Source organism: Labeo rohita, chromosome 24 (assembly GCF_022985175.1).
Source record: "Labeo rohita strain BAU-BD-2019 chromosome 24, IGBB_LRoh.1.0, whole genome shotgun sequence".
In the NCBI taxonomy this organism is placed as follows: domain Eukaryota; kingdom Metazoa; phylum Chordata; class Actinopteri; order Cypriniformes; family Cyprinidae; genus Labeo; species Labeo rohita.
The window spans coordinates 26,842,184-26,854,247 of record NC_066892.1 but is presented as its reverse complement, the minus strand read 5'-3'; the positions used below and the strand labels follow the sequence as shown (position 1 = coordinate 26,854,247).

Sequence of the window (12,064 nt, the reverse complement as noted above, 5' to 3'; positions counted from 1 at the left end):
CAACTTCAAAACCCATTTGGAAGAGAGAGATCTGTGTAGTTTATTAGTTTCCATTGACTAAGAACCTTGTTTGTTTGTGTACCATAATCAAGTGAGAACTTTATGATGCCTTTAGAATGCTTGTTAGCACTGAAATGTTAACAAAGGTTTAAATTACATTAAAAAGCAGCCATCATCTAGTCTCGGTTTCAGATGTCACATCCACGGACTGTTGGAGGGATAATGCAGGGATAGGCAGCGTCTGTCCTGGAGTGCCGAATTCCTGTAGAGTTTGGTTCCAACCCTGAAAAAAAACTCACCTGCCTGTAGCCCTAGTAATCCCGAAGACCTTTATTAGCTCATTTAGGTGTCTTTGATTAGAGTTGGAATTAAACTCTGCAGGTCATCGGCACCAACACTGCGGTATCAGTTCCCAAAATGGAAACTGAAAAATTGGAATGCTTCGGGAGTTTCGAAGTCGTCAACTGATTGGTTGAATTCCACAGGACTTGTTGCATTTTTTATCAGTCCGCCTGGAAACAAAGCAGTCATGGCGCCAAACTTATGGAAGAAGAAAGCCAGGATCAACTAAATGTTGGATTTTCTAGCCAATCACACAGGTGAGATGTTCTACCTGCACGGCTTTTCAGCCTGACGTACCTCCTCCGGTGCCATTGGGTCTTCTGCAGGGTCACTGGCTGGTAGCCGTTGTTCTCCGATGTTTTACCCACTTTACAGCAGTACATCTCCCGGCAAGAGGGCAGTGGCATATCAGGGACATCTCTATGCCACCCTTGCAGCTGCCTCCTTCCTCTGGAGCCACAGACAATTGGTGGCTTTCTCTGCCTCCTCCTCCAGCTCCTTCACCGCCTTTCACAGGTTTGCCCCCGCCATGCCAGACTCACGGAATAGTTGCACCACTGCTCTACTGACAAACCCCCGGCATCCAACCTCCACGGGGTAAGCCTCGGCATTCCAGCCTGCATCCTGGCACTCCGCTGCCAACTTGGAATACTTTAGGTGCTTCCTTTCAAGGGCTGCTGTGATGTTTTCTTCCCACGGAATAGTAAGCTCAATGACGATGACTCTCTTATCTACAGATGACCACATCACGATGTCTGGCCAGGAAGCGAGTGTCGGTATTTCTTTTGGGAAGACTGGTTGCTTTTTTTTAGGTCTACCAACATTTGCCAGTATTTCTTTTTTGGGCCGGCATGTGGTTTGCTGCCACCCTAACCCTGTCTCCAGGACTTCAGCGAGCTCGGCGAGGACTTAGTCATGACACCACCTGAATCGTGCCTGTGTCAACCCAACCTTGCATCCTAAGAGTGTAAATAAATGTTTGAAAGGTAATTAAGTATTTTGAGTTGCTACCTACGCTCATTGGAAATATGCGCCTTGTATATATTCCTGCAAATCTGCTAGACGTACGAATTGCTGCAGTTTCCAGCTGAAATAAACAGTAGAGGCAGTAAAACTGACTTTTATTCCTTTTCACACAAAGTATTATTTACAGGTAAAGAGTTTTGATTAATTAAGTCTAATTTTCATACAATTTCTTGGAGAATATACTGTATAACATTCTGTGTGACTTAAAAACTGATACTTTTTAACGTTGTTGTCACATATACAGCTTCATATGCACGAGTTTTCTAATTCAGTAAGTTTGCTCGGTCGCTCACGCGATATGGCGTTGCACTTGAGAAATAAAGTGCTCCAGTACAAACCCTGTGAAACTGCAGTTCGGCAAATCAGCTCAAATCCACATTAGGAAGTTAAAATAGCATGGCAGCATCAACAAATGTGTTTTTATATCACTTTTGAATTCACTAACACTACTGGTTAGGTTTAGGGTTGGGTTTGGTGTAGGGGATATTTCCAACACGACAGAGCAGGGATGGCGAACGATGGTGCTGGAGAGCCGCAGCCCTTTAACCTTAATCAAACACACCTGAACAAGCTAATCAAGGTCTGAAGGGTTACTAGGAAGCTACAGGCAGGTGACTCTGCAGGGCTGTGACTCTCCAGGACTGGAGTTCGCCACCCCTGTGATAGAGCATTAACCTTTAGTGACACTCCCTGGATATTTTAATTCTGAATAGCCGCAATACATACCTCAAGCAGCTTAATAAAATTACACAGCAATACGTGCCTGTACCAATGTAATAAAAACATGCCATGGTCACATATTAAATGTGTGTTTTAATGCCACTCTCTGGACTTTTCACTTTGAAACTCTCATAAAACGTGCAGTAAGGTACATAATTAAACTGTTGCAGAAGAGTATATAGAGGCACGTATTTTAATGAGCATGTAAATACTGTACAACAAAAAGCTGTGCAGCTCTGCTTTGTGTACAGTGGTAAACACGGTAATCGCTGTATTTCTGCTGTTCCATAAGCACCATCTACTGGCAGAGAGTGAACTTGCATTTTTATTGAGCCCGTCTGCTGCTTTTGTTTAGATCAACACGAAAATGAGACTGAATTTCCATGCATTTTAAATTTCAACGGGTTGATGAAAAAGCAGCTAATACCTGTACTGAAAATCCAAACACTTCAGATAATATGGTATCTAGAATTATTTACGCATTTTGCTGTTACACTGACACAGCCATTTATAAAATGGACGGTTCCAGTCCTTGATTCTGATTGGTTAAGCTGTGTCCAAAGCGGTTGTAAACTGCTCTACAAACATACACTTTTGTTTACGTCTGTGTGTTGCTCGGCAACCATTTTGTTGCAACCACAACCGTTTTTGAGGAACTACACTGTTTGGTGGTGTTTCTATTAATAATATCGTTACACTTTATTTGCTCTGTTTTATTTTATGAAACCTTACTGGGTATATGGAATAATTGTTTTATAAAAGCAACAAGCCCTGTGAAGCCATGGTTTACAGTAAATTTATAACAGCCAAGAGGGTTTCGCTTTGCGTCGTGCCTAACAACGCCCCTTAGCTGTTATAAAATCACTGTAAACCACATCTTCTTGGGGCTTATTGCTTTATTCAACAACATCTTTTTGAAATTCATCACTTCCCCTTATCTTGCTTTATTCCTTTCCTATTTTTCCCCTTCTCTGCACCAGATGCATAGGGCTGTGTCTTTATTTTCAAACATTACAAACTTGATCAAAGTTATTATTACCAGGCATTACTGTCTTAACCATTGGCATGGTGCCCTCTATGCAACCGCTTATTTAGGTAAGGCTGGCACTGCCCCTAAACCTGGCGCTGAACAAAACAAATGCTGATTGGTTGTTTTACATGTCAGTCAGATGGCCTGTCGGGCCAACGAAAGTTGTGATGAAGTCCAGACCTTCTGCAGTCAGTCTTAAGGTCTGGTTACGCAAGACTAATCCCCATCAGGCCTTGTAAAGGTTTCCAACAGTTCCTAGAAAGAAATCTTGAATAACAATCGTGCTAGAAGAGGATAGTTGGTTACCTTTCTAACTTCACAAGAGGAAGATGACAAAATAAACAGGAACAGTTTAAGTTATGTTTCAAGAAGAAGAAAGAACACTGAATTATAGTGTTTCAACAAGCTAAAGTTATGGATGAAGGTCACCCAAAAAACGGCTGATTTATCGACCGGTTTGGTTTCCGTCTCTGGTCAAAAGTGAAGATAAACCCCACTGATGTTCAAATACTAGATCAGTTAATCAGGCCACATGGCCTTGTGCTACCTCTGGAACCGCCCTACCCATATTCCATCTGCTTTCCTCATTTGTCTTGTCGTAGCGCCCCTCCTCGTCCGCTAAGTCTTAATATCACCCACTCTATCTTGCTCTAATACTAACCTCCCCAATCCATATCCTCTCCATCTGGTTTTCGGTCCTGTACATGTGCAGCTGTCCCTTCTCCTGAATCATCTCCTTAGCTCGCTCTTCACGTCTGTCGGCTAATTTCCTCCGTGCCCTTGCAGCTACTACTGATTTCTCCAGCGAACGCTGGATGTTTTTGGTTTTCACCGTTCGGTCAAAAGGAGCAATGGCTAACAGATTTGTGTCGTCCTCTGACAGATATGATCTCCAGATGGAATCATCAGCTTCAGCTGTCAAAAGTCCACCAAACGCTGAGTGTTTCTCATGAAACCTCAGACGATATGGATGCGAGATGTTCTGTATGTCTTCTGATGGATGTCCAGACACAAGACAAGGTTCCTTAGAGATGCACTGACCAGATTTGAAAAACTGAATGCTGAGACTTTTTTAGTGCTACACAAATATGATTGATTAAAGAGAGTTGAAAAATTATTCCAGTTGTGCTGTTAAACAAGGCACTTAACCTCATATTACTGCAGGGCGAATGAGCCTGGTATACTGTAATAGCATCTGCTAAAGAGTAAAGGAGTACACTGACAATGACTGACAAGTTAAATGGTGCAATAACTGCAAATGAGGTCAGGTTGATCTGCATGTCAAAACAGACAACATAAGTTCAGGGTAGAGCTGTATGAAGTTGTTTGTTATATGTACAATGGTAAGATTAACACAAATAAAGGCAAGCAAGGCAACACAAGGCAAAAAAAAAAAAAAAAAAAAATCATAAACTGCCTAAAATGTTATGACTACAATACGCTATCTGTAAAAATAAATAAATAAATAAATAAATAAATATTCCAAAACTGGCTAAAATGTTATGACAATGTTATCTGTAAAAATAAATAAACAAAAAACAAAATAGACTTTTTCTTCTCTTTTATAGATAACATATTGTCATAACATTTTAGAACATTTTGGATTTATGACAATGTTATCTATAATCTATATATATCTATATATCTATATCTATATCTATCTATCTATCTATCTATCTATCTATCTATATATATATATATATATATATATATATATATATATAATAAAATAAAATATAAAACTGCCTAAAATGTTATGACAATGTTATCTGTTTAAAAAACATCTGTTGAAAAAAAACAAACAAACAAAAAAAAACGGGTAAAATGTCTATAAAAATGTAAATGAGTGAATGAATGAATGAATGAAAGAAATCAAAAATAAAAATCCAAAACAGTTGAAAATGTTATGACTACAATGTTATCTGTAAAAAAAAATAAATAAATAAAATTCCAAACTGCCTAAAATTTTGACTACAATGTTATCAGTAAAGAAAAATAATTATTTTAATTTTTTTATAGATAAACAATTTTTCTATATAAATAAACAGATAACATAGTCATAAAACATTAGACCATTTTGTTTTATGAATATGAATATTATGAATACATAATATGTTATTTATTAAAAAAAAATACATAAAATAATAAATAAATCCGAAAACTGCCTAAAATGTTATGACAATGTTTTCTGTTAAAAAAAGCTACATTTTTATACCAAATGTTATCTGTAAAAAATGAATGAATAAATAATAAAATATATATCTAAAACAGTCGAAAAATACAATGTACAATGTACAAGTACAATGTTATTTATAAAAACAAAACAAAACAATTAAAAAATAAAAAAATCCTAAACTGCTCAAAATGTTATGAATATGTTGTCTGTAAAAGAAAAAAATAAATAAATAAAATGCAAAACTGCCCAAAAAGTTTATGGCTACAATGTTATCTGTAAAAAAAAAAAATTCAAAACATCCTAAAATGTTATAACTACATCCTTTATTACATGAATATTGCAATAAAAAATTCTGCATCCTACCATCATTTATTTATCTTTTAATTTCGTATATTTAGGATACATGAAATAAAAATGCTAAGAAAGAGAGTTTAAAAGTGTAATTTGCCCCACAAGATGCTACACAATACATGATTTAATGTGGCGGAAATTATATTGTGTAAATGTTCATGACAATTCAGACAAAACAATAAACATTACAAACTGCAAACACATTGAGTTTATGAGGAGTGTTTTATAAAAGTTCATATGTGCCTAAGAAACAGTCAATTATATAACCAGACAACATGCCAAAATTCAATACATTTTAATATTTCATCAAACAGTATCATCAAACAGATGCTGATGTGTGGTGGTTTCTGTGGTAATAAGTCAGTTTGTGTTGAGAAATGCGCATGTTTGAGTAGATATTTTTCTACAGTATATTTAACACATGGTATACATGTTCTCTTCTTGTTTTCTAGCGGATGCCAAAACTTCAAACTGCCTTCGATTATGCAACTATGAATGATTAATGTGTTTTCAAATTCTGAGTAAAAGTGGTAGTGAAATGCTAAATATAGCAAACCACATAGGGAAAATTAAACATTGATAGCCCCACTAGAGGTTCAATGAGTGTTTCGAATCAACACGGACAAAAACAATAGCTGCTAATTCTGATCATATGATGTGGTACAGCGAGAGCCTCGGCACGCTGATGGGATCTTTAAGTGCATGCACTCTTTGTACCGACATGTGGTAGGAATTAAACATTGGTGTGTGTGTATGTGCGGACGGGAACTTCTGCATCTTTGGTGTACAAAATCGGGTTCAAATTGCAGCAGTGTTAAATTCCTTGCTCTAGGGGCCTGTACATATGATAGCGTTTCACTTTTCACTTTATTAGCTACCGATGTTGATCAAAGAAATGATCTTGACTTGTTTTTAAGCGATCTCGGCAATAACAGTGGACAATTATTTTTCTGGGTCATTCAGTAGGTACGACTAGACAATCTATTACACTTATTATTTTATGGTGTAACTCTGGATCTGCGTATTCCCAGGGGAGGAACTAAGTAACTAAAAAGAAATGCTACTAACTTACACACTGTGCATGTTTCAGTAGGCTGACATTAGTCAAGCTGTTCTTAAAAAAAAAAAAAAAAAAAAAAACACTAAAAACGACTTTTCTCTGCATTTGTTGCAAACAAAATAAAACATAGTAACTTAAAATACTGCTTTCTATTATATGTATTAATGTAAAGCTATATTGTGTGCGTGTGTAGTTACCTAGTCCTTAAACTAAAATTTAGTTAGTGCATCAACTAAATATATATAAAAAAGCAATGTTCAACTACAATATTTCTCATTTTCATTTAGTTTAACTTGTACTAAAACTAAAATGACTACAACTGAAATAAAAATATATTAAAAATTGTACATACTGTACTTAAAACTGTACACATACAGTACACCAGTCAAAAGTTTTCCACAAGTCGATAGGATTTTTTAGTCTTAATGAAAAGTCTATAACATGCTTTGGTTAAAAATTCTCAATGGTTGTGTAAAACAACACCTTTTTTACCTTGCCAAAATCAGCTCTGCAAAAATCATCCTGTTCTGGTCGAGGTTGCTTTAAATGTTAATGAGTTCTGCTCGCCTCCCCCCTCTCTTCTCTCTGTGGAGTGACGAGCCGGTTTACTTTAGCCGCGTTTAGTTTCTAAACTTGCTAACTACCACGATATTAGGAAAGGTGATTGCAGAGATTCATAAAAAACCCTTATACTCACTTCTGCTGTAGGTGAAGCTGGATCACGAATGATCTGTGTGAACATAGACACATTTATGTAGATCGGGAGGTGCACTCTCCTCACAAACAAACTTAATCCACTGCATCTTCAGCGGCTCAGATGTCGGTAGTAAATGACGACCACAATGTTCATTATTAAATCCAGCAACACAACACCTCAATCGCTCTACCTGAGAACTTGCATCCCTGCTCCGGCATCGAAACAGTGGAGGTCGGACTGTTACAGCTGATCTAAGACGCTCATGTCAATCAACTATTGTGGGTGTGACGCCAGGCATCTGAGAATGGCTCGATTTGAAAAAGGGGATATTATTTTTACAGATTAATTAAAAACCACTGCATGGATTTTTATCATTTTAGGGTAGATTTGTACATACACTGCCAACACATATTAATGTTCAAACAACATGAAAAAGTGAACTTTGCATCTGATGACCCCTTTAAAAAAGTCGGTTCTGTTCATGCATTTGTCTGCATTTGTTTGATCCAAAACACAACAAAAGAAAAATCATGCAATTTTTTTTTACTATTTAAAATAACCAAAATGAGGTCCAAATATCAGCATTTATTTAAAAATAAAAAGCTTTTAAGTTATAAGGTTAAGTTATAGAAATTAATACTTTTATTTAGCAAGATAATAAAGACATTTACAATGTTATAAAAGATTTCTATTTCAGATAAATGCTGTTCTTCTGAACTTTCTATTCATCAGTGAAACCTGAAAAAAATTAGACTCAGCTGTTTTCAACATAATAATAATAATAATAATAATAATAAATGTTTTTTTGAGCAGCAAATCAGAATATTAGAATGATTTTTAAAGGATCATGTGACTGCAGCCATGATGCTAATTTGATGCTAATACATTGCTTTGAAATCAAAGGAATAAATTTAATTATTTTAAAATTACATTTAATGAAATAATACTCTAAGAAACTAAATCTGCCAGCAGGTGGCGGTAAATGTCTTTATGAGTCATTCACTCATTCGATTCAATTAGGTTCATTTAGGAATAAAGTAAATGGCTCTCTTTATGAATGGGTCTTTGAATCATTGATTTACGCGATTCATTCAAAACGCTGATCCATTCAGAAACTAAACACTGCTGTGTTGCTCGGAGATGCACAAAAATTCTTCTATGGCTTCAAAGGTAATATGTTCTGTGCAAAATTGAGCAAAAACACACGACATTGTGTTTAAAAAAAATCTACACAATATCAACTTCTTATTTACTGAACAGTTGTATAAAATCACATTTAAGCTCATGAGATCAGGACAAAATCAGCATGTCACGTTGCTTTTGCTGCCCGTGTGATATTGTGTGATATGTAATATATATAAATATGAGACAGAACACATACAGGGGCATTTTTTTCACCAAAATCTTGAATTTTAAGGCATAACTGCATTTATGGAGTTCAGTCCAGTACAGGTCTGGGATCCGTTAACTGTGTTAAAATATTTTAAATAGGTTAAAATATTTTACCTAGTATGTATATATATGTGTGTGTGTGTGTGTATTTAGCCGTAAAAACTCAATATGAATTTTTGAACAAGACATTTTGTTTTCTTTTTGTACAAATACTGTACAACACTGAGTTTGGGCCGCCACTGCAGGTCCAATGTAAAATCTTGGTCCTGAAGGAAAACCACTGTTTTAAATCACTGATGTGACCTCAAACTAACCTGAGGGTTGGTGAACACCTGCTGAATATTGTTGATAGGGCCGCAGGGAACACCGGTGCCTTCGAACCGCCCCAACCACTCACCAGTGGTCTCCTGCATGAACCTGAGGGGGGACAAAGGCCTGAATGAAGGTCTGAAAAGGGACAGAAGGGAGGGTGCTGGAAAACGGGGCATGGACGCGATAACATGAGCTGAAATGCAAGTCATATGTGGCCACTTCCTCTCCCTGTCCCTTCAGGACAACAGCACTATGCAAAACCACCAACACACTTTGAAAGATTTCACTTAATATGCCCGCTATAATTAAAGTTAATCCGGGCTTTTCTTTTGAGCAACACTGTAAACATATAAGGTTTCTCATGTTGTAAACATGCTCTCACACACCATGTCTCGGCCTTTAGTGACTGACGCTGATTCACCCGGTCAGAATGTACCGTTTGAATTATGTACAGACTTTGGTACAGATTTTTTGCACACAGCAATCCCATTGTTGGCAAGAACATGCTATGCGAACAAAATGTTTCAATGCCAACAAACATTAAATTGGTTTCTTAACAGAATGTTTTCGCAACTCTCACACATTGACCACAAAATGCATCAAAAACGGAAAATTAGGATGAGACAAGGACAGAAGCAGAAATAAGGAACGTCTTTGGTTGCAGTCGGCATTAAACATTAAGGGCCAGACTTACTAAACAGAGCAAATTAGAGTTTGAGCGCAATTCCATAAAAGCACAGATGGGAGGGGAAAATTCTGTGTGATTTACTAACAATGCGCACATTAAAGAAGTCCACTTCCAGAACAACCATAGACAGATAATGTACTCACCCCCTTGTCATCCAAGATGTTCATGTCTTTCTTTCTTCAGTCGTAAAAAAATTGTGTTTTTTGAGGAAAACATTTCTGCATTTTTCTCCATATAATGGACTGATATGGTGCCCCGAGTTTGAACCTCCAAAAGCAGTTTAAATGTGGCTTCAAGCGATCCCAAATGCTGTTTTAAACAATCCCAGCCGAGGAAGAAGTGTCTTATCTAGCGAAACGATTGGTTACTTTCATTAAAAAAATACAATTTAAATGCATTTAATCTCAAAGGCTCATCTTGTCTTGCTCTCCCTGAACTCTGTGTATTCTGGTTCAAGACAGTTAGGGTATATCGAAAAACTCCAATCGTATTTTCTCCCTCAACTTCAAAAATCATTTCAAAATCATCCTACATCACTGCAGAAGTACCGACCCAGTCTTTGCAAAGTGAACATGCAAAGAAGATCAAACAGCCTTAACAAAAAAGGTAAAACAGCAATATAGGATGATTTGGAAGTTGAGGGAGAATGTGAGATGGGAGTTTTTCGACATACCCTAACTGTTGTGAACCGGAAAAACTCGGGGCACCATATCAGTCGATTATATGGAGAAAAATCCTGAAATGTTTTCCTCAAAAAACATAATTTCTTTACAACTGAAGAAAGACAGACATGAACATCTTTGATGACAAGGAGGTGAGTACATTATCTGTAAATTGTTGTTCTGGAAGTGGACTTCACCTTTAAAGAACACAAATCGCAGCCAGATCATTTCCATAATGACCAGCGCAATCTACTAAGAGCAGCACAAATAAGACATACTTTTTTGGATGCTTTTTTTATTCAAAAGATGGTTTGTGTTAGTAAATCTGTTAATAATGGTATGTCTTGTTATGACACATTTTACTTTTGATTAAAGGGGTCATCGGATGCCCATTTTCTACAAGTTGATATGATTCTTTAGGGTCTTAATGAAAAGTCTATAATATATTTTGGCTAAAAATTCTCAATGATAGCGTAAAACAACACCCTTTTTACCTTGTCAAAATCAGCTCTGCAAAAATCATCCTGATCTGGGGGATTGTTTCTTTAAATGCAAATGAGCTCTGCTCGCACCGCCCCTCTCTGTTCTCTGTGGAGTGACGAGCCTGTTTACTTTAGCCACATTTAACGCCTTTAGCCGTTAAACTTGCTAACTAGCATGTTATTAGGAAAGGTGACTGCAGAGATTAAAAAAAAAACCTTATACTCACTTCTGCTGTAGGTGAAGCTGGATCACAAATGATTCGTGCAAACATAGATGCATTTATGTAGATCGGGAGGCACATTCCCTTCACAAACAAATGCAATCCACTACATCTTCAACGGTTCAGATGTAGGGAGTAAATGACGACCACTATGTTCATTATTACATTCAGCAACACAACACCTCAATCTGAGATATTCTTGTCTAATTTACATCCCTGCTCCGGCATCAAAACAAAGAGGTCGGACTGTGACAGCTGATCTGAGGTAAGACACTCATGTCAATCAACTATCGTAGGAGCGGCCTCTGTGGGTGTGACGCCACACCGACAGGCATCTGAGAATGGCTCGATTTGAAAAAGGGGATATTATTTTTACAGATTAATTAAAAGCCACTGCATGGATTTTTATCATTATAGGGTAGATTTGTACATACACTGCCAACACATATTAATGTTCAAACAACATGAAAAAGTGAAGTTTGCATCCGATGACCTCTTTAAGATGGCAGCTGCAGCAGATATTTAGAATATAAGTATGTAAATTTTAGTCGTACCTGAAGCATCTCTACGGTTTTTCAAGACTATAAATACAGCACATGAGCTTTTATAGTAAGCATCTCCTTTTGAGATTTGCAGATGAAAGTATGTCATATGGGTTTGAAAGCACATCAAGGTGAGTAAATGATGACAAAAACAAAATAACACAAAACAAATAAAATAAATAAATAAAAAAACACACAAAGACAAACATGACTAAAAACCAAATAAAAAAAAAAAGACATAAAAAAACAAAAACACAGACAAAAAAAAACAAACAAAAATACAAATAAATACATAAATACATGTCAAAGCACAATAAATAAATAAATCAATAAATAAAATGTCTAAATACAATAAATAAATAA

General features: G+C 36.5%; 1 protein-coding gene across 5 annotated transcripts in view; it reads right to left on the bottom strand.

Annotated features, from left to right (window-relative positions):
- The window catches only part of sugct (succinyl-CoA:glutarate-CoA transferase), a 167,561-nt gene that overhangs the window by 91,874 nt on the left and 63,623 nt on the right, over nucleotides 1-12,064 (bottom strand). For all 5 annotated transcript variants that reach the window (XM_051097775.1, XM_051097777.1, XM_051097779.1 and 2 more), the window contains one exon: nucleotides 9,109-9,211. In XM_051097775.1, the coding sequence (XP_050953732.1) occupies nucleotides 9,109-9,211 (103 nt within the window). The remainder of the gene's footprint in view (nucleotides 1-9,108; nucleotides 9,212-12,064) is intronic.